Below are 23,294 nucleotides of genomic sequence, written 5' to 3'. Positions count from 1 at the left end.
CTGTACAAAGATTAAGTGCATGCATTGAAAAACGATAGGTATGTATTAATTTGTCTAAATTGAGGTAAGAACATAGTAAAATATTGAAAAACGGTTATATTATGTATATGACAGTGGAGCAGACGTTTAGAGCAACATGAGCTTCAAAAGTCTTAAAATGAATCATTTTAAAAAGAAATGAAACAAGACAGTGAGTAAATGTTAATAATGTTTCATTTCTAGGTGAAGTATCCCTTTAATAATTCACCTGTTTCGTTCACATGAGAGGGTAAAAGAGAGAAACGGGACAGAAAACAGAGAGAAAAGGTCTGTATATGATTAATGGACCGCAGGTCCACTTCAAAGTCACCTCAAAGACCAAAAGAGATAAAGACATTGAGCCAGGAACACTACAAAGGTGACATAAGACCTAGAGAAAACAAAGCCAGCACACATACACATGAGAGCGGCGAGTCACATGACTGAGTATGTGTTTTATTGAGCTGTCAGACACACACGTTGCTTTAGATAAACATGTTGAGTGTGTGCACAGTCAGCAAACCTGTCATGCGCTAAACCTACTTTTGCAGGAAAACATAGAGAAACAAATAAAAGAGCTGAAGAGCATGAAACTGTAAATCATGTTAATGAATCGGTTGTTTAGAGTGTGTCTCTATCCGGGAATACTGCCAAACTCAATACACTTACTGTAATACAAAACATTAGCACAAGCAGATCCATACATGAACAGTAGGGATTATGTGTCCAATTATATAATACTGTATTTCTAGTACATACTGTATGTACAGTATTTTACCTACAAATCACATTTGCGTCAGCAGGTTAAAATTATTTGCAATAATGGCTCATAAAATGTAATCTCTTAGCATAATTTGTTTGTAAATGTCTCTCTGATATTGTATTATCCTAAAGGTACAATGTGTACAATTTAGGAGGACCTATTGACAGAAATGGACTATAATGTTTTCAGTGGTGTGTAAAAACCTTATATAATAAACATATATGTTTTATTACCTTAAATATGAGCCGTTTTATCTACATACACCGCGGGTCCCCTTTCACGGAAGTCGCCGTCAAATTTCTACAGTAGCCCTAAACGGACAAACTGTTCTATAGAGAGCGCTTTGTCCCTACGTTGTCTCAGACGACGACATGTTTGTCCTGTGGCCTGTAGCTTTACTATGCTTCTGAAAAGGACAGGTGACCTTTGGACTGGTTGCAATTCACAGTTTCATGGCTAGATGCTGCTAAAACTCCCTGATTGCATCTTTAATGCAATGAAACTATACATTTTTAAGTAGCCTATCATGCATGTGTGCCCAAATACTTTTGTGGCCACTATTTTATCCAGAACCTATACTGAACTGAAAAATTAGCACTAACATAAACCTGAGACTTCACACAACAATAGCAACGTTTACATGCAACCAAACAAGCCTTTATGTAAACACCTTAATCAATACGACTGAGGTCGATGGGTGCAAACTTTTTTTTGTATTGAATGGGGTGGTGTAGTCCGATCTGTGATATGATCATCAGGGGAAAGTACGCATGTAAACGTGTGAATTGTAGTATTTTCTCAATCGAATGCAAAAATACATTGTGCACATGCGCAGAAGAATTGTGCCCAAGTTCACATCTTATAGTTACCTCTTATTTACGTATCACATAATTCTCGTCACAGAAACACCCAATAGCAAGGCAATTGTTTACAAATACAACATTGAGATCACCGGCCACCATAGGTAACTTCCGCTTTCCCTCCGAGTTTACTGGTATTTTGCTAATAATGTGTGAATGATGTCTTACTGGTAAAAAGACGGAACGTGAACAGCACATTTTTGTATTTACTGGTAAATTCATTGTGGTGAATTACTGTGTGAATGAGGCTAATGTTTAGGGTACATGAAAACGGTACTGTCGTAAACTGCAATCGGATTAAACTCAGTCAGATTGACAAAATTTTGTGCATGTAAACATGCCAATGATGTAGTAAGATGGAAACATTTTCCTTTGCTTTTTTGAAAAAAAAAACTGATTTACACACAACAAAACTGTCAACAAGATCTACGTATACACGCATTGGTGAACACGACTAAAAATGCTGTATTACACGTGTCAAGCCAGTAGATGGCGATGTTACTCTGTAAAGCAGTTTTCCCAATCTTGGTCTACAAACACCCCCTCCCAGAAAGTTTTAGATGTCTCCTTATTAAAAACACCTGATTTATATCATCAGCTTGTTAGGGAGATGTGTTTGTCATTTTGGAAGGAGGCTGATAAGTTGAATCAGGTGTTTTAAATAAGGAGGCATAAACCTTTCTGGGAGGGGGTGCTCGAGGACCAGGATCAGGAGGCACTGTTGTAAAGCACCACTTTAGTGGTAAAGATCTGTGGTAAAGCACAGACATTTCTATTATTATTACAGATATCAAAAGCAATCTCTATTGGGTCAGTTTGATGTCTCCATATGTGGTACTTCTCTTATTTTGACACGTCTCTGTCTAATTCTGTGTATCTCTCTATCAACGCTCGCACATATCCAGTCCGATGCCTTTTGTAGCTCTTAGCTAAACACAACAGCACAAGCAAAGTCTGGGTGTGTGTGTTTGTGTGTGTCTGATCTAGAGCTCTTTGGTCCTCAAAAGCTTCAGCGACATTAGGAATTAGCCTGAACACAAGGTTTTGCTGGCTGTCATTATTGATTTATCATCTACAGAGTCTGTGCTCATGCTTGGGTGACTCCAGGCCAGAGGCTGAAAGACTGACATCGCAGAAAGCAATAGCCGTCAAATCACCAGCTAGGTTAACCATAGACTGATATAGTCCAGCTATGAGCCCCACAAGTGGTGGCCGGTGACTTCTTTTTCGAGGGTGGACGATGCGAAGCTCGTCACAACATGTATTTAGCCTGTCATGTGTGTGGCTCATCATTTCAAAATATGTGTTCAGCGCGTCTTGTAAACTTATGTGCATCACGTGTCATGTCCAAATAAGTGTCTGCTGCAGACCTAAAGGGTTTATGATAAAAGTGACAGTCGCGTTTGCCAGTACTCGGCTAATCTCGTGCAATCAGAGTTTAATGTTAGGTTAATGTCTTGCGAGTATTTTGTGAAAATGAGCGTCTTTTTTATCATGAACCCTTTCGATGCGTGTATAGCAGGGATGTATTTTGAAATGACGCATGAGGCACATGGTACACATGACACAATGAACATGTTGTGAATGTTCAAGGACTAAACCCAGATTCAGGTGGCGGATAAACACAAAGACCTTTATTGAACACTTAACAAGACACCATATGAAGAGTTTCGTGAGATAACCACCGTTTTTTTAATTGTTCAGAAATCTCGTTTTTTGGTTGTGCATTTCAATTAATTTTAATTCAACTGCAGTTGGTTTGTTTTGATTTAAACCTTCATAACTTAAACATAAAATACAGCTAAGTAGCACCATAAAACAAAATAATAACATGATAACATAATAATAAACATGTTTTGACAAAAATGTTAAAAAATGGATTTATCTGGTTTTGCAATGAAACTCTTCATATATTTACAAAACACCAAACAGTCTAGACAAACTTTGACAAAAGACTATAAAATAAACTTGACTAAAACTTTAATATGATTAATTTGACTAGACTGCGTATATTTATAATGAGTGCAAAGACAAGGAGTTTTGCAAAACGAATGAGCACAGGACAGCAAACACAAGGGCATTAAATAAGGGAGCGAATCAAGAGGGGAACAGGTGACATGAATCAAACAATAATAGGATGATTAACGAAGAGACAAGTGGGCGGGGTCAGGAGACAAGACAGAAAGCACATGGCCTGAATAAACAAAGCCAGTGCATTCACACAAAACATGGGACTGCCATGATCCTGTCACTATGACTTAAAAAACAGAACACATATTTTGACGTCAAGAGCAACACAACATGACACTCCAAACATATATTTTAAATTTGCACCCCGCGGAAAGGCAGTCACCGGCCGCCACTAAGCCCCCCATTTTTATCCAAAATAATTTTGAATTCGTTTTTGCTGAATTAACTTGCGAGATATGTATGATATTCCATCATGTAAGAAAAGTCAACACATGAACCTGTCATGGGGAGAGGCCCAACATGCAGCCAGGGACCGAATGCAATGGAGAGGGCTCAATGAAGCCTTATGTCCCATAGGGGAGAAAGAGAAATGATGATGATGATGAAGCAAAGTCAACAGTGATTACAAGACATTTTAACCCCAATTTACTTTTATTTTGAAATGTGTTTCAGCACTAAATAACCTGTAGATTGATCAGTACTCTAACACATAAATCCAGAAACACAACGACCGCTTTACGAATTTACTTATCATGGTAACATGATAACAGCTCTCCGGACCTACACACGTAAGACGATGACGAAATAACGCGGTATTTGTCAGGGGTTGGGTGCTAAAGATGCTGTTATAGTTTGGAATGCAAATGTTGTCAGGGCTCAGAGAAAATCGCTTTGTTACTTTTGTCCCGCGTTTCGTTCGCCCCGATTTTTCCCTACTATAAAAAGGCAGGAAAGAGATTTTTTAATAACCTTTGACTCAATGGTTCTTTGTGGAACCAAATATGGTCATTTTATTAACTGTGAAGAACCTTCCCTAGCATCCCTTAAAAGTGTAGGCATATCCGATAATTGTTTATAAAATGCAGACACATAAGAGGAATTAGATTAACATTTAGTTATTAAAGGTGCTCTAAGCGAATTCACGCGTTTTAGGCCATAAAACATTTTTTGTTACATACAGTAAACATCTCCTCACTATCTGCTGGCTGCCTGTCCTCTGAACACACTGTAAAAAAACGCGGTCTCTGCAGACAGCCCAGGCTTCGCAAACTGCAACAAAAACAAAGTGGTCAAACCTACCACCACGAAACATAACAAACGTGTTCCAGCCAATAAACAACAAGAAGAATTTGGGAGTGGGGGTTAGGCACGTTCATGACTCGTTCAGAAAGCACGGAAGGGAGGGGAGGAGTTAGTTATGCTCCATTTAGTTTGAAAACACTTCGAACGTCAACAGGAAGGGACGTCACACAGATTCGCTTAGAGCGCCTTTAAAGGGCACCTATTGTCCAATTCACGTTTTTACATTTCCTTTGGTGTGTAAGTGTGTATTAGTACATGTTAACGATATGCAAAAGGTACAAACCCCCGTTTCATCTCCAACGTAAATCTCTTTTCTTGGACTACAACAAACACACGGATTGTAGGCAACAGTTTACTTCCTGGAATTGGTGATGTAGTAAAAACCGACATTATCATAACTCCTCCCGCTTTGGACTTATAGCCTGTAAGTTAAAGGCAGGGTGCATGATCTCTGAAAGCCAATGTTGATATTTGAAATCACCTAAAGTTAAACAGACACGCCTCTACTCCAACAGAATCTGGACCTTCATTTGATAGACGGGTCCCACAAATACGCAACCCCGGCAACGTCGGTTAGTAGACACGCCTCTTACTGCTGATTGGCTACAAGTGTGTTTTGGTAGTCAGCCCAACTCTCTTTTCCAAAGTGTTGTTCAAAAATCACGAACCTGCCTTTAACCCCCTGTTAGCAACCGAATCTTTCAAACATGGTAAGGAGCTTCACGTTTCCAGCTGACGTCAGAGGTATTCCGACCAATCATAACGTACAGATTAGCTGGCCAATCAGGAACACAGAGCTTTTCAAATAGTTTTCGTGCATTTCACGAAGAGAGTGAAATCTGTAGCAACAAAAATGTACGTTATGTGGAAAAGAATGTGTTTTTTAACCACACAAACACATTGTATTATACAAAATACACATTATAAAACGGGCAGTTCTGGTTCTTCATTCTGATTGGTTGAAACTCGTTCTAAGCCGTGATAAAATACTCCGTTAAACCCACGGTTCAGACCGCATTAAGGAGTATCACTGCGCCACTGTTGCTGCGTACTGATTTATGAAAATAAACACCACACTCTTTAATCATATTTTTAATTTGTGTACAATTGCACAATTAATGGTGATATCCAGAGAAATTTCTATAAATGTTGTTGAGTCATCTCATCAATAAAGAGAAAACTCTCCCTGAGGAGTTTCTAACTCAAATTCATATTTCCGCTATCCACTGGGTGGCGATCTTACCCAACTTAAACACTGACGCATTGACACAACACTAAAAACAGCGTGTTTTAATCAGGCTCTGAATCTGATCTCTTACAAAAGTTATTCACAAAAATTTAATTATCTTCACTTTTAGCTAAAAAAATTGAGAGGTGATAAGAGAACAAATGAAGGTAGGATGAAAAGTTTTTTTTTTTGAAAGCGGATGGTCTGTTCGTTCATTTGAGATTTTATGTTTATTTAAAGAAGATAATTTTTCTGCAAGGCATTAAACTAAAACTGGGTGGCAACTTAAAAAAAAATGCTGACGGGGAAAGAGTTAAAGTTAAGCATGCTTCCAAGAATATTTGATCATCACTTCAACAGTTGCAACATTATAAATGTTAATGTATAAATTAGATGAATGGTGATTTATAAAAATAAACCGACAGTCTTAAGTCATTTTCATTGTGTCTTTGCTGCGTCTGTGTTGGTTGGGAACTGTGCTGTTTCAGTCACACTTGATTCTGAGGAACTACTTTGTTTGGCGGAAGAGTAATATTTGTACTAATATAATTACAACTTATTTGTGTTTTAATTTATAAAATCCAGCTAACGTTATGCATATGAAGTAACCGTTTTATAAACGCAATAACCCCCGCGAAGCAGTGGGGTTACAGTGCATTTTATAACAGCTAAGGGGGTTTAACTTAAAGACGCCCCTTAGCTGTTATAAAATGCACTGGTAAACCACTGTTTCTTGCTTTAATATAACGTTTTTACAACATTTATTTAAAAAACATTAAAAATATTTTTATTTCAAAATCTTATTTATATATGGTAACATTTTTATTTTTATCTTTTTTGAATATGTCATCATGATACTACTTTTATAATATAGCTGAGTATGATTAAATCACTGACAGAGACCCATTGCCTGTCAGCCAATCACTGTGGCCATAGTTAGTCTATTTTGACAACATCATCCATAGCAACAAGGTCAACCCTTCCCTTTCTCTTAGCATACGATTTCTACCAATTCAGTAAAAGTTGCTCTCAGCAGCTTTGTGAATAGGTTTTAGGAGAACTCTTAGTTGTAAGGTAAAATGTTTTGTGAATACGGGCCCTGACCTTTTGTCCACTTCTGCTGAGGGTGATGTCTGCCTGGGATCAGTTTCTGACAGACCAATCGATCAGGAACGAAATCTGTTCAAAATCACCCGAAACGCTGATCTGAAAAACCATGGCCAAAACGGAGCTGACGCATGCACAGATCAGATTTGCACCTGCAAACTGCAGTGGAAACCAGCAAACTGTTATCTGCAAAAATCTAGTCAACTTCTGTTGACCTCAATGATGAGCTTGTGCTCTTAATCACTGTGGGAATTTGTTTATCATCAATAACTATCATTGCACTTTGAAACAGAAAAGTTAACCACAGTTTGGTAAATGCTGACAAACGCTTCTTCTCTGCCACTCTTTGATGACTCATCCAATTTTAGGCAAAGGAAATGTTCAAAGCTATGAAATATCAGTCACGTAGACCAGTGGTTCTCACACTGGGGTCAGGGGCCCCCAGGGGGGCCGCGAGATGGTGCCAGGGGGGCCCCAGTTTTATGGCATTTTTTAAAATACATTCATTTATCATGAATTCTGTGTAATTAAACCTAATAAAAATAAGGCTACTCACCAACAGCACTACTTTGTATAACTTAAAATGTTTTGTTTAATTAAAAAATTTATTTTAGAACAGTTTTTGTCATAAATTTTCTTTAGGGGGGCCACGAAGGAATGCACCGTACACAAGGGGGGCCTCATTCTGAAAAAGTTTGAGAACCACTGACGTAGACGTGTACTTTCTCAGCACTGAAATAAATGTGAGGGTACACAGTCTGAAGGTGAGTGAAAGTGTGAGAATGACACAGATCGAAAGTTCCTGAAAAGTTGCAGCTAGTGGTGAACTACACCAACAACTGCAACCAAGTTAAAGGAAATCTTGCAGCAAGTACTGTAAATATGCCAACATCCAGGTTAGATAAATAGTTTTAAGACATTTGAGACAAAACATATGCAGATGATCAGCAGTGCTGACCTTGTCAATAGGGGCATCAGCCCACTGCCTGTCATAGGAATAAATGGGACTGTGTCAATGAAATGCAGGTCTCATAAACTAATGAGATTATAAGCATCAAATTTGAAGTGTGATTTAACATTTTTTTCAATCTTTGATATGACCTTACTCAGTCAATATTATATAGATATTATATACTGTATATAGGAATAAAGAAAAAGCGCGAGAGAAAGGGCTTAAGTGACCGCATGTAATTCAAGCGTAGTTAAGGCCCCTTGATGCCTTAGCCTTTTGCCAAATTCAGATTGTCAATAAATGTATTATTCTAGAAAGTGGTACTGACTAACTGTGCACGGGTTGGGAGGAGGACCAGACCAGATGGTCAACAAACTTTTATTTTCTTTCATAAGCAACATACAGAAACAACCTTCTGATAAAGTGACAAAAGTGACTGAATAAAGATGAAACTGACGATGCATTTCATTTTTCTTTTTAAGTAAAAATTAAGTTAAAATGTTAAATTAAAATGAAAGGCAATGTGTATAAACATTCGTTTCATAAAAAAGGATTTTCTGAGAAGTTAATATTCACAATGCTTAAAATGTGTCTCTGTGGTAATATTACATAAGAATACATACAAAAAATATATATTTTAGTGACTGAGAGCGAAGCACTGGCCCGATCGAGCAAGTGACAATACTGTTTACTGGCCCAAATGTCTCTAACACTGGCCCCCGGGCCATCGGGCAGTCATTTATGTTGAGCCCTGTAATAGTCTGTATATTATTACATTAGGAGAAAGCTGTCATATATAAAATCAGATAATGCGCACCCTTATAAAGCCAAAACTGAATGATCCTCATTTCATAACACATTTGCAATGATTCAACTGTAAGATTTGTACTATTTCGGGGTCACCTCTATTGAAATGTAAATGCAAAATTATTCTGGAACCCTTTACATAGTAGAGGAACCAAAGAGATATTATCCAATCTGAATTTTTATGCTTTTTTTGACAGATAAATGTTTCAGAGGCAGTATGTAAACGTGATTGGCACAACGTGAGGTTGTATTTATTTTTTAATGTGCGAAAAATTCGGATGGCAAACTTTATTAGTATTGGTACTAAATACTCAAGTTTTGATACCGTGACAACACTAGTCCATTTGGAAAAAGTATACAATTTAGGCATTAAATGTCCATGTTACCAACACAGCACAAATCACATTCCTTTGTGATGTAGAAGTTATGAATCTGAAGAATTAATATGACAATTAACTGCCCATGTTTTTTAAAGGACAGGTTTGTTATTTTACACTTAAAGCCCTGTTTTCGGATTGTTTGTGATGAAATAGAACGGTTTTGACTGAACTTTCGACGTGTGATGGTGCCCCGGGAGTTTTCGGGTGTTTGTTGTTTCGCCTCCCACCTCTACAATGGGTCTGTAGGTGCACTGAAACAATCCTTCCTAAAATGCATTAAACTTTCATTTACAAAGACGTGAAACTCACCGAGTGGTCAGGGGTGTTCACTGATATGCTCACACAAAAATCGCTGCAAAAGATGCTTTCCAACAGGTTTTATCGTAGTTTTTGTCCAACTCCATTGACTTGTATTAGATGTGCTGTGAGGTACTGTATGGTTACTCCGCGTCAGGAACTTTGTTTGTATTCTTGCAATTGGGAAAGGTGGATTATCGCCACCAACTGGGCTGGAGTGTCTATTATTCAAGCTCTCAACGGAAGAATGTACGGGTGTGAGGCGTTTGGAAAAATAGGTCCACAAGTTTACAACGAATGGTAAAACACCTGTTGGAAAGCATCTTTTGAAGCGATTTTTGTGTGAGCATATCAGTGGACACCCCTGACACTCGGTGAGTTTCACGTCTTTGTAAACGAAAGTTTAATGCATTTTAGGAAGGATTGTTTCAGTGCACCTATACAGCCATTATAGAGGTGGGAAGTGATACAACAAACACCCGAAAATTCTCGGGCCAGCATTAGGCTTGCCGCGATGGTCGGTGAAACGGTGATAACCGGTGCTGCAGCCTCTCACCGGTTAGATCACTTGCCCACCGCGACACCGTCTTTTACCGTCGTTTTGATATTTTCGTGTAATTAAATCCTTTAGTTTCGTTAGAGAGAGCAAACACTTACAACTGAATGTGTCTGCTCACTGAATTTAGCGGAGCTGAACGCGCGTCACGTCACAGAGCATCAGGTGTCAGATTTCATTTATTCCTGTCAGAGTGTGCGAGGCAAGCTGACTGACCAGAGGAAGACAGAAGCCGCGCCCGCGTGCTTACTCGTTTTTGTTATAATATACATATATGATGTTTAATATAACCGAGATCGTTTTGTTCTTGTGTTTTTCATCAAGAAAAATAATAAACCCATCATTCAAGCAGCGCTTTATGAAGAAGTAGCCGGTTGCTCTGCTTGGGACTGGTTGGTTCTGTGAGAACTACCTGGACACATTGACTCAAGCACTTAATTAAACCAGCTGTTGCACTCGCATTGCACGCAAATTCATACGCGATTTAACGCAGCGTACGCAAGCACTGCATTTAAACAGTTGCGTAATTCAAAAGTGAAAGTAAAATGTGCACGTCTGCATGCGCATTTATAAGCCTCTCCCACCCGGTGAAACCGGGATCACCGGGTTTGTGACGCGCCGATTAACCGGTGAGAAAATTCTGTCACCGCGGCAACCCTAGCCAGCATCATATGTCCAAATTTCAGTCAAAAACGTTTTATTTCACCATAAACAATCTGAAAACAGGGCTTTAAGTGTAAAATACCGAACTTGTCCTTGAACAGGCCTAGATATGTATTGTGTTTAACCCATCTTACAACACTGAATCATACATGATGAAACTATCTGTACTTTTCATGTTGGTTAACCTTGTTATTTTAACCTTATCGCTTTGATTTCAACACTCCTACGCTTTATCTCATTTTTAACAACCATCAGCAGAAATGAAAACTTCTGTGTGTGATGGGACAGGAAGTTTATCTGTATGAGAGACTCTTCTGTTAGAAATAATGCTTACAGTAATCTGATGACGGCAATGTTGTCTTACCTTCACTGGATGATCCAGACAAGTCAATAATAACAAAGACCTTTCCCTCTGGCTCCAAGTCTATCTGCAAAAACAAATCAAACATGAAGAGTTTTAACATTCAACTTATGCTGGGTTGTTTTAATGCATTATTGTGTCAAATACAAACATTTTCTTAGTTAATTTAACCCAAAGGCTTGGTTTTTCCCATTTTTAAGCTTTTTTTGTGATTTTCACCCAACCATGGGTTAAAAACAACCCAGCATTTTTAAGAATATCCATGTTCATAGTAAATAAACAGCTGCAAATTCCAATCACCAGGTTTGCACACCACCCATGAAAGCTTTACTCATCACTAATGACACTAACAAAAATAACCAAGCACACGTGGTCAGGATTAAGCAAATAAAATGCTGAGTGTGGGGCAGCAGGAGAGGAAACATCATGATGTGACTGTGAACACGAGCCCGGTGAGGATTGTGCCGAGGCTCGAATGGCCAAGAGTAGACCCGCTTCTCTTCTCAGCAGCTAATGACAGCTGAACGACTGCTCCATCAAAACCAGATTACAGCAGGAAATGGAGGGAGGATGTGAGGATGAGAGGAGAGATTTGTACATGCTATGACAGTGAGCTAGTGAGTGAGTGAGGATGTGTGTAGGAGTTAGGTTAGAGGAGAGCTGTATCATGGTAGCGCAGTCGACACAGGTTGTACACAGGATGCACCAGTGCAAAAAAAAGCTTGCAAGTGCATTCATATTCACACACTTCCAACCATAAGTAACGGCATGAAAGTGTCGCCGTTGAGTACAGTTGCTGAGATTCTTTACACATTCACTAGAACAGGCACTTACAGGTGAGAACATTGCAAATTGCTTTATTAGTTGTGCAATTATTGGTTCCTTAAGTATCAATATTGTGGCAGTGGCATTTTACAAAACAATGCCTTTAAACCCTTCAGGGGAAAGTTAATTCACAACATACCTGTAGCAGAGCCTCAAGCGCCTTATTGCCTCATTATTTTGTAGGCAACATAACATAAACCAACACCACCAACATCCCACTCGTTTAATGGCTATTAAGCACTTGAGTCATACAATCACATATTTGTATTTAGAAACAAGGAGTGAAGTCACCAGTAGTGATGGTCGTTTTCGAAGCACTGCTTCATGAGGCTTCAAAACATTTACAAATCTTTTGTTTCGAATTGGTGGTTCGGAGCTTGTTTCAAACTGGCCCAAGTCACGTGATTTTAGCAAACGAGGCTTCATTACGTCATAACTGGTTCGAAACGTTTCAAAAATCCGATGGTTCACCACTAGGGGGAGTTGATCACATGACCAGTGTCTAATGTTTAGGTGAACTCGGGTCAGTTTTATTATGAAAGTTCATAAAACATTTATCCTTCTGACTAATAACACTGCCGTTTTGTCTAATTTTTGTTTATAGACAGATTTAATGACAAAAATTTGCATAATTAAAAGGGTAGTTAGTTTTAATGATTTGTTTGACCTAAATAAAACTAAAAACACATAATAGACTTTTTTAATTAAGTAAAATAATTTTTTTAACATATTTTAATACAAATCTTGCTATTATTTTGTCAAAAAAAGTGTAAAATGTTTGGACATATCTGCTTTTACACTATTTTGTCGACAGCGTGTGTGGTGTTTGGAGCTGCTTCGAAAAACTGAATACATTTTCGAAGCAATTGGTTCAATTGATTCGAAGCTTCGAAAAGCTTCATTTCTCCCATCACTAGTCACCAGATGATGCTGATAAAGATGCGTTAAATGACCCATATTATGCAAAATGTCAATTTTTGGTCGGAATTGAGGTTTTCGTAAAAATAAGTACATTAAGCCTCGTTTAGCGATCCCAATGCTCTAAATAGTCATTAAACATCTAAAACGATCTTTAATTGTACGCTTTCGTCCTAAATGTTTAACCTATACAGAGATGTGTGCATCCATGCCCATCTGACATTCTGGTTTTAAAACATGCAGGAATTAGTAACAGAATGCAGGACTTGCTTGATGTTAAATGTCACATATTGTCAACCTGAAATTTTGTTGTTTTTTCATGATAACTTAGGTCTAGGGGCTAGTTTCAAAACAGTCATTTAAGAGTCAAATGCACACAGCCTGCTTGAAGTAGCTGTGAGTTAAAACGGTTCGTTTGTACTTCCGTAAAGTCGCTATGTCACGAAAACACAGTCGCCTCCTTCAGTCTCCACCCCGAGCACTGTCCACCGCCCCATTTTGCCAAACAAACCCCTAAGGAATATCACACCATGTGAAAAAATGCTGTTCAATCGATGTCAGGAAACTAAATCATTGCAAAGGCTTCTGAAAAACATTTATATACGAGAACAATGGTTAATGTTCATTTATTCAGAAATTCCTCAATAATTTTTTCGACTTTAGCCATCTGTTCTAAACATTTCGGAAGTGACCGCTTCAGTGTGGCAGTTCAATGCCGGTTTCTCCAAGAATCTACTTATCAAAGATGTTGCAGTCCTAATGCTGGGTACACACCAGAAGATTTTTTACATCTTATAAGATTTTAAAAATGTGATGGACCACAAACTTGAGGATAAAAAATCCTAGATTTATCCGTTTTGCCCCTATAGTGTGTGGTGTGCCATTATGTGTTAAAGACAGCACACCACACACAAACAGATTTTTAATCAGAGTCTCGACTGTGAACACAGGAAATCCCACAAAATCTCGCAAGACTTCAAAACAAGCATGGCGGACGATATGCAGGAAGACATTTCAATGATAGTGCTTGGAATAATTTTTATAAGACACGTTGTATGAACATTCGTGCTGTTGCCATAAATCAACAAGCTGATCCTCCATCTCTATTGTCCACATCAACTTCACTTTGGCCGTTTCTCAATCCGAAGGCTGTAGCCTGCGGAGGTCGCATATGCAGGCTGCATACGTCATGAAACCTAGTTTATTCAAGTTAACTGAGCATTACATTCACAAGTCATAAGTTTATTAAAACAATATACGACGAACAACGAATAATAGCCAATTTTATATATTCTGAAATAAGACAGTCTTGATGACGTATATACAGCCTGGAAATGCGACCTACGGATTGAGGAGCAGCCTTTGTGCTGCACCATGACTGCTTCCGTCTTCCCTCATCTCGCTTTCTGATTGGATATGGTTTCTTTTCACGTGATAATCTCAATAGCGTGCTCGCGTTTGTCCTCGGGATTCCCCACACACATCAGGATTTCTGATCGTAAATATTCAACATGTTGAATATTTACGATTCGCGATCGGCGCGGCTCCGACGTTCTTCCGAGCAGGTTCGGACCCTCTTACACACCTTACATGAAGGGACAATCTGATAAGATAATCTGTGAAACCTTCGCGATACTCGGGACATAGCTAGGATTGTCGGAAGGAGGGAAATCGGCCCAAAATCAGCCCGATTATCTTTTGGTGTGTACCCGGCTTTACTTTCTTGGATACAACCTCAAATCCACAACCCGTAAGTAAACACATTTTAAGTAGTGCTGCGCGATAACTTGCACGCGATTGTCACGCGCATCTCGTTGATTACCCCCCATTCAGACAGTCAGCGACCAGCAGTAGCAGAGCGACGCGATCTCATTCATTTCAATGGAAACTGGGCGACTTCCGGCGGTACGAGCGAAAGTGACCGTTGGCGACCGTGTGGGCGTGTCCAGCGATGCGAGAAAGTTAAGAAAAGTTTAACTTTATGCAAATGTTGAGCGAATTTCGGGAGCGACTACCAATGAGAATGAAGCAGTGGAGTTCACGTCATCCTTCTGTCGTCAGTTATTGGCGTGGATGGTACTCATTTGTGTATGACAAGCAAATTTAGAAACGCCTCATTGTAAGAGACAGGCGACACACAGCGATAACATCGCTGGCTGTCTGAATGCAGTAAAGCGGCATCGCCTGCTTTCAGAACACCGGCTGCCGCCGCTTCTGAAAGCAGGTGACGGTGATTTACTACTAATCAATGAACTGGCTTTACTGAAGAGGTGCGCGTGACAATCGCATGCAATTTATCATGCAGTCCTTACTTTTAAGTTGCATTATGGAGCCAGAGAAAACTGGAATGATATATTGTAAACAGTTATGCAACACTAACGTGTTCCTAACTAGATGCTTACGGTTTTGATAGAATATCTGTTAGACATCAGACGTTGTTTGTTTTCTTAAGTTACAGACACTGGCCCTGTTGGTGTCTGTTTGTTTATTGAGTTAAACATGGTAAGGTTAAAATCTCTTAGTCCCTGTGTCTGTTAGTTTACTAACCTAACATTTAGTGTACTTCGTAAAGTTATTTCAACTGCGTATTTTACTCATAAAAGAAGAATCAGAAGAGAGGCTCATGAATTTTACTTATTGTAGGCCAAAACGACCTGTTCTTAGCAGAGCTCCTGAAAGAGGAGCTGTAAAAATATAGAGAGATTGGTTTTGGTACTTAAACTGCAAATATATATTCTTAAGGAAATCATAAGCTAAAATAAAACTCTAGAAAGTTTAGAAATATGGTGACCTTTAAAGGGACAATAAGTAGGATTTACCCCCATCTAGTGGTGAAATTGTATTTTGCATTCAAACGAATAGTGCTCTCTAACGACTCGCTTTTCCAAATGCGTGTTGCAATTACGGTAGCCGTTATGAACTCACTGATCTCCTTGTCCGTTTCAGCTAGTTCACGTATTCTGAATGAAAACGCGTTGTGGAAACACGTTGGTAGGCTAGTGCTTTTTGTCCCTCTCTGCTATTATATTTTATCAATATGGCGGAACGAGATGGAAGCCTCCTTGGACTTACCCGTTCAATGTAACTGGTGGGTTTCTGTCAGAAGTACATGCGCACATTGACTCAAGCACTTAATTAAACCAGCTGTTGCACTCGCACACAAATTCATACGCGATTTAACGCAGCGTATGCAAGCGCTGGATTTAAACAACAGTTGCATCTAATTCAAAAGTGAAATGTGCATTTATAAGCCCCTCCCACCCGGTGAAACCGGTATCACCGGGTTTGTCACGCGCTGATTAACCGGTGGGAAAATTCTGTCACCGCAACAACCCTAAAAGACATTGATTTTGATTAATAAAACACTTAAACACTTACTTACTGTCCCTTTAAAAGAGTTATTAAGAGAGATAAGACATGAATCTGACAGATAAATGTTTGGTTAAAGGGATAGTTCACTTTAAAATGAAAATTCTGTTTTCTTCACTCATCCTCATGTTGTTCTACACCTGTATGATTTTTTTTCTGATGAACACAAAAAAAGATATTTTGAGAAATGATGGTAAACACACAACAGTGAGTGACCATTAACATCCATAGTAGGAAAAAATATTTTAGAAGTATTGTGATAAACGACTATGAAAATATTTTGACAAAATGGTAAACACACAGTTGATGGTACCCATTAAATTCCATCATTTTTTTATTCCTCCTATGGAAGTCAATGGTCACTTACTGCTGTGTGTTTATCATCATTTCAAATATCTTCTTTTGTGTTCATCAGAAAAAAATTAATACAGGTTTACAACAAAATGAGGATGAGAAAATGATGACAGAATTTTCATTTTAAAGTGAACTATCCCTTTAAGGTATGGATGCAGTGATTTTGCTTTTGAACCATCAAAAATCTTCAACTCATTTTTTCTCAAAATTGACTTTGACTTTATCTGTCATTTTTGTCAGATTCCATACATTGTTTTGAAGAGGTTTTTTTTTAGTGAATGTCAAAATATCAATAACTCATTTTTGAAAATTTGCTCATTCCAACTCATTTTGTCAGCATGGGTCTCATATACATCTGGCATAGAGGTTGAATAAGTTAAGAGACAAAATTTCATATTTAGATGAACTACTTAAAATTCGACACAACTTCCCAAAACTCTTGCATGTTAGCAACCCACATTTTTTATGAATATTCTACAGAAGCCGAGAGAGGACATGGACGATTATTATTTTTGCTTCCTTGTTGTCTCATGATCTCGAGAAAACAAAAGTTGTTTTCTCGTTATCCTGACATGATAATCCAAATGTCATAATGTAATTTTCTGTCCATAATATTTAGTGTATTTTAAAGTGGACTGCTAATGCATATGAATTGGGGTCGCCGTTACCACACGCATAGCTAATGTGTAGTCGTTAGACTTAATAAATAAATAAAGTTGGACGGTTCATGTTCGTGAATTACTGTACACGTTTCTATCTTCAATAGTATTTAACAGTTTATTTAAATAAATATCAAAAATCTAAAAAGTGTGCATTATAGCTGACAACCACATAAACACGTTGGTTTGTGACTGTTTGTTAGGGTGACCATATGTGCCATTCCTCCCGGATGCGTCCTGGCCAGGATTTCGGGTTCATCTTCCGGAAGTTTTTAAGATTATTATTATTATTACAGAAAAGCAACCATTACATTTTAAGGTAAGAATGAAACTACAATTGTATGTCTTATGTTTTTAACTGAATAGCTTATGCCAGTGGTTCCCAAATCCAGTCCTCGGGACCCCCCTCCCAGCACGTTTTAGATGTCTCCTTATATGAAACACCTGATTCCACTCATCAGGCTAGGCTGGAAGGAGCCTTATGCGGTCAACAAATACAACTTCCGGAAGACGCACAGAAATCCTGGCCAGGACGCGTCTGGGAAGAATGGCACGTATAGTCACCCTACTGTTTGTTGACTAAGTCATTCCATTTAAATGCTGTTAAAAGTAGAAACGTGTATACCGGTATTATTGAGTAACTTAAAGACGTCCCTAAATTCACCACTGTAAAATTGTAAATATTAAGAAGTCTATTTCAGCTTGAGCGAATCTAATTTGTTCATCCATGCTAATTTAGCAAATTATGCTTTTGCTGTTTACAAAACAAAACAACACGTTCTATCAAGTACACGTAAGCTTTAATGACATCTCATAAATACAACTTTTGTTATGTCGAGATCACGAGAAAACCACTTTTGTTGTCTCAAGATAACGAGAAATTAAGTTCTGATCACAAGAAAACCAGCAAGCAAAAATAATAATAGTGTATGGCCTCTCTCGGCTTCCGTAATATTCAAATATAACTTTCTTTTTTTAAGCCCAGGGCTGCTGTGGGATTTTCTAACTTCCTACATGATGAAAAATTAATCTGTAAGTCCTGTCAGTAAATTCTATTTCCAAGAATATTTCTGTGCAGATTTAGACAGATTTACCTGACTGAGTTTTAATTTTACAAACAGTAGTATGGTGAAAACAGATTCTTCTGGAGCCAAAAAAATTAAGTGTTTTCCAGCTGATGAATTGTGTTGGTGAGCTGTTATTGGGTATCCACCATAGGACACTTGGAGTTTATCCCAAATGACCTTCCGACCTTCCTCCCACTTCCTGTGATGTCATGCTGAGTGTCATACTAATGTCTGAAAGCTCCACCTCCTGCAGGTGCTGTCAAATATATAGCAGCTATCATAGCAGGAAGACACTAGCTACGTTTACACGGACACCTTTTTTCCTCTATCGGAATGAAATCATTCTGATTGATAAATCAATTGTAGCGTTTACATGAACACTTGATGTGCTTGTTTATATGGCACAGGTTCAAATCAGATTTAATCATTTGACATGTGCACATTGCATAGATAAGTTATAGTTTCGTTTTAACATACACATGCAGCAAGCAATCCTCCTAAAATCGCTATGCGTTTTTTTCAGTTCATAATTAATAAACACAGAGCACAGAGAGCTTTGTGACGCGCTGATGATCAAGCAGCAGCAAAAACACCCATTCAAGTGTGCCCAAAAACGTGCTTGACTTCATGCCGTGAAGCAGAGACCATCCGCGATAAAGAGTCCAAACACATGCGTTTGTGAATCAAAGTATAAATCATGGACAGACCGGACAACGCTGTCTGGTATCGCTTTACAGAGGATTGGAAGGAGATTGGGAAAATTTAAGAATGACAAGACAGTCACTTCATGTGACTTGCATTTTTTGCATCATACATCATTACACCAATTCTAAGTCATTGCATATGCATTAAGCTTTAAGACAACTTTCGAGGTGAGGACAACTTCTCAGTTTTGTGTCCAGTGTTTGCTCATTGATGTGGAAATCAGTTGTAATGTTATAAAATGGTAAAAGCCTTTGATAAATGATGCCGTCTGTCTAATCATTAATTCATTTTTAAATAATAATAATAAAGTATTGTCATGATTATGCCAAAGATCCAAGTATCTCCTAATATAAAACAAACACACACATGTACAGTCATGGGCAAGTTAGTGTACGCAGGGCCAGTGGAGAGAAACTGTAAGTTGGAGATAATATCCAAATGTTCCTCACTGTATCTTTAGTAAACAGATAAGATTTTTGCAGAAGTAATGAAGAAATAATACTCCTATCATCATATTTGTCACACACACAAACACACACACACACACACACACACACACACACACACACACACACACACACACACACACAACAAGAAAATGAAATTGCTTGGCTAAATTCAATTCAGCCACTTTTGTCTCATCCGGCTCCATATCTCTCCTGGCCCCATGTGTTTAGATAAAACTGACATAACAGATATTTCAATGAGGCCATCTTTTATGAAAACCCACAGGAAATCTTTTAAATATCTCAATTGTTTTTACTAGACAGAAGTTGGATCAAATGATAAGAACCTCATCTACTGATTCACATGAAAAACAACCATATGAATGTGGCATGTCTCGCATAGAGATATTGTTTAATTTTTTGCCAAGGTTGCAAACAAAAGTCTGAGATAACCTCAAACAATCTCATTCCAAATAATCTTAGCTCTGCTATCCATATTAATTTCCAGTAGATCTAGTGTACAGTACACTCACCTAAAGGATTATTAGGAACACCATACTAATACTGTGTTTGACCCCCTTTCGCCTTCAGAACTGCCTTAATTCTATGTGGAATTGATTCAACAAGGTGCTTTATAAATGTTGGCCCATATTGATAGGATAGCATCTTGCAGTTGATGGAGATTTGTGGGATGCACATCCAGGGCACACAGCTCCCGTTCCACCACATCCCAAAGATACTCTATTGGGTTGAGATCTGGTGACTGTGGGGGTCATTTTAGTACAGTGAACTCATTTTCATGTTCAAGAAACCAATTTGAAATTATTTGAGCTTTGTGATATGGTGCATTATCCTGCTGGAAGTAGCCATCAGAGGATGGGTGCACGATGGGCATAAAGGGAAGGACATGGTCAGAAACAATGCTTAGGTAGGCCGTGGCATTTAAACAATGCCCAATTGGCACTAAGGGGCCTAAAGTGTGCCAAAAAAACATACCTCACACCATTACAACATTGCATTAATGAGAAACTGAAAAGGTGTTCCTAATAATCCTTTAGGTGAGTGTATATTGTTCCATTAGATCCATCAATGTCTCATTTGTTTCTGTTTTTATTTATTCCAAACAAATTCCTTCAAAAATGTCCAACAAATCCATGTCCACTTTAAAAACTACAATGAAATGATAAATCTGTGTTGTCTCTTGGCCTCGTTTTTGCATGCACATGTGTGTGTGTGTGCACATGGGCTCCGAATGGACAAACAAGAAGAGGGTGTTTATTTCATCCGTGTCAATCATTGACAAAGAGACAGGTCACATTGACCTCACTTCTGCCTGTATCCCAATTTTGTCCAAATCTTCCCTGCGCTCTGAGATGAGTCCACCTTCATATATTATAAATTAGTTGAAAAAATAGGATAAAACTGCTAAATGTTTAAATGAGACATATCAGAAGTGTCAAAACTAAGTGAAAGATGAAATGAAAGAGCAGGAGTTGGTGAGAGAGGACACAGCTGTCAGGGCAAGACACAGGACTGGGTTGTGTTTTATATCTCACATGACACTGTGTACAACAGTATGCAGACTGTGTGTTCATGCAAAAGCTGACACACACCAGACCTGTACAGCTAATGTAATAAAACACACACACACCTGTCCAGCACAAAGAGAAATAACAATCCTACAGATTTGCATTTTCTATGTTTTCATCTTTAGTGTCCAAGACCACATAAATATTTGGCATTATTTTGGTGTTATTAAAAGGTTTTCTGCTACCTACATATGACTTTAGAATGATCAAATGTAAAACATGATCCTGAAATACAAAAAACCTCACAAGAGTTAAAGACGCATAACAGTATTCATTTCATTTATATAAACTTTTGTTAAACTCTATGGGAAAAATGAATGGCGAGGGAACCAGTGTCCCACTAACTTCCGGGTTGACCTACAACAATACATCATCCCTGTGGGACTCTATTGCCATGTGCAATCCTTCAAATTGAGACTTAATAGAGGTTCGCTAACTACGCTAAAGTTTGTGTCTAAAAAGTGCACGTTGTTACCTTAAAGGTACATATCTGTACCAAAATATTACACAGTAGGACCTTTTTAATACCGTCCCAGTGACGACTTTTGTAACTTGTGCAAGGAAGAAGGGCCTTATCGGACCATATCGATATTAGGAGCCATTTATTTCATCGTGTATCCCACTTGGAAAAAATACTGACATATTGCCAAAACTCCATATAATGTATGCAAAATATAATTTATCTTTATTCCTGTTGCTTATTTTGGTTGAAATGCCACCTGGATTCATCACTTGCACATCTACAATACATTCTACACAAGACTGTTTAGTGCTTACTACAGTTCAGTGCCAGACAGTGTGTGCTTGTGTTAACATGTTTACAAGCACTGGTATGTGAATTAGTTGATATTTCAAGTGGCGACAGCTAAATTTCGAACCTGAGACCTATAGTTAAAAGCATTCCTGACATGCATTCTGTCTGTTTGTGTCTCTAGACTTCTTCATGACCGTATACCACAAAGGAACGAACAATCACTAATGGCATCTTAATATTTCAACTGTCCACATTCACCAATGAATTGAAATAAGAAACAAATGGACACTTTTGCATCCTGGGTTTTTCCTGCAATAAAAAACAGCACAGAAAGTCCCTTTTAAGACTGAAAAAAATTCAAACGCACACAAATTCAAACATTTCTCAGTGAATTATCTGCGCTAGGCTTGTGCCAGAATTAAATTTTCATGCTGCTGTAATTGATGAAGCTTTTATTACGTAGACAGTATAATCACGGTGTTGAATTGCATTACAAAAAGGCTGAAAAGAAACGCTTAGGTTGCCCACTTGCACTAACTTTTGCAGTACATTATTGTAGTCATCATACATAACATACACTACCTGACAAAAGTCTTGTCGCTTGTGTACAAATTGACATGAAGTGCCACTAAAATATATTTCTAATAAAAATTTGTTTTCAAGAAATGGCTCATTTTAATCCCAACAGCTTTTGTAATAATGTTTCAGTGCAAAACGAAACTGTCAAAAAGTATTCTAATATTCACAGCTTGGTAAAGCCCATTGAGTCCATTTTTGCAAAGACATAAGTGTTGTCGCCTTGTCATATAAGGTTCATCTGTCACTAATAATGGATCAATTAGGTCTCAGGTGTGTATAAAAAGAACCCCAGTACACTAGACCTTCACATCAACTGCAACTAGACCTCTGCAAACATACCTAACATTCACCCTGAGACTAAAGTTTTGATCATCAAGAGGCTAAAGACCAGATCCACTGCTGATGTGGCACTGGCAGACACCTTCAATGTGTCTCAGCATCAAGTACAGAGCATAAAAAAAGATTTGAAGAGACTGGAGATGTTTTTGACAAGCCCAGGTCAGGCAGACACCGCAAGACAACTGCTCGAGGCTTGAAAATCCAAGGTCAGTCCATTTTCCACTGCAGCAGAGCTCCACGAGACCTGGTCACCTAAAATCCCTGTGTCAACCAGAACAGTTTGTCGGATTTTGTCTCTAAATGACCTCCATGGTCGAATCAGTGCCCAGAAGCCAGCACTAAACAAAACGCCCACAGCCTGCTAAAAGGATGGACGCTGGAAAAGCAGAAGGTGGATTTTTCAGATGAATCTTCTGTTACACCAC

At 38.4% G+C, this 23,294-nt stretch overlaps 1 protein-coding gene across 1 annotated transcript in view; it reads right to left on the bottom strand.

Annotated features, from left to right (window-relative positions):
- The window catches only part of prkceb (protein kinase C, epsilon b), a 106,677-nt gene that overhangs the window by 60,510 nt on the left and 22,873 nt on the right, over nucleotides 1–23,294 (bottom strand). Inside the window, exon 2 of the mRNA XM_055170496.2 lies at nucleotides 11,269–11,332. Within this exon, the coding sequence (XP_055026471.1) occupies nucleotides 11,269–11,332 (64 nt within the window). The remainder of the gene's footprint in view (nucleotides 1–11,268; nucleotides 11,333–23,294) is intronic.

Source organism: Misgurnus anguillicaudatus, chromosome 11 (assembly GCF_027580225.2).
Source record: "Misgurnus anguillicaudatus chromosome 11, ASM2758022v2, whole genome shotgun sequence".
Taxonomy (NCBI): Eukaryota; Metazoa; Chordata; class Actinopteri; order Cypriniformes; family Cobitidae; genus Misgurnus; species Misgurnus anguillicaudatus.
This window is presented reverse-complemented; position numbering and strand designations above follow the sequence as displayed.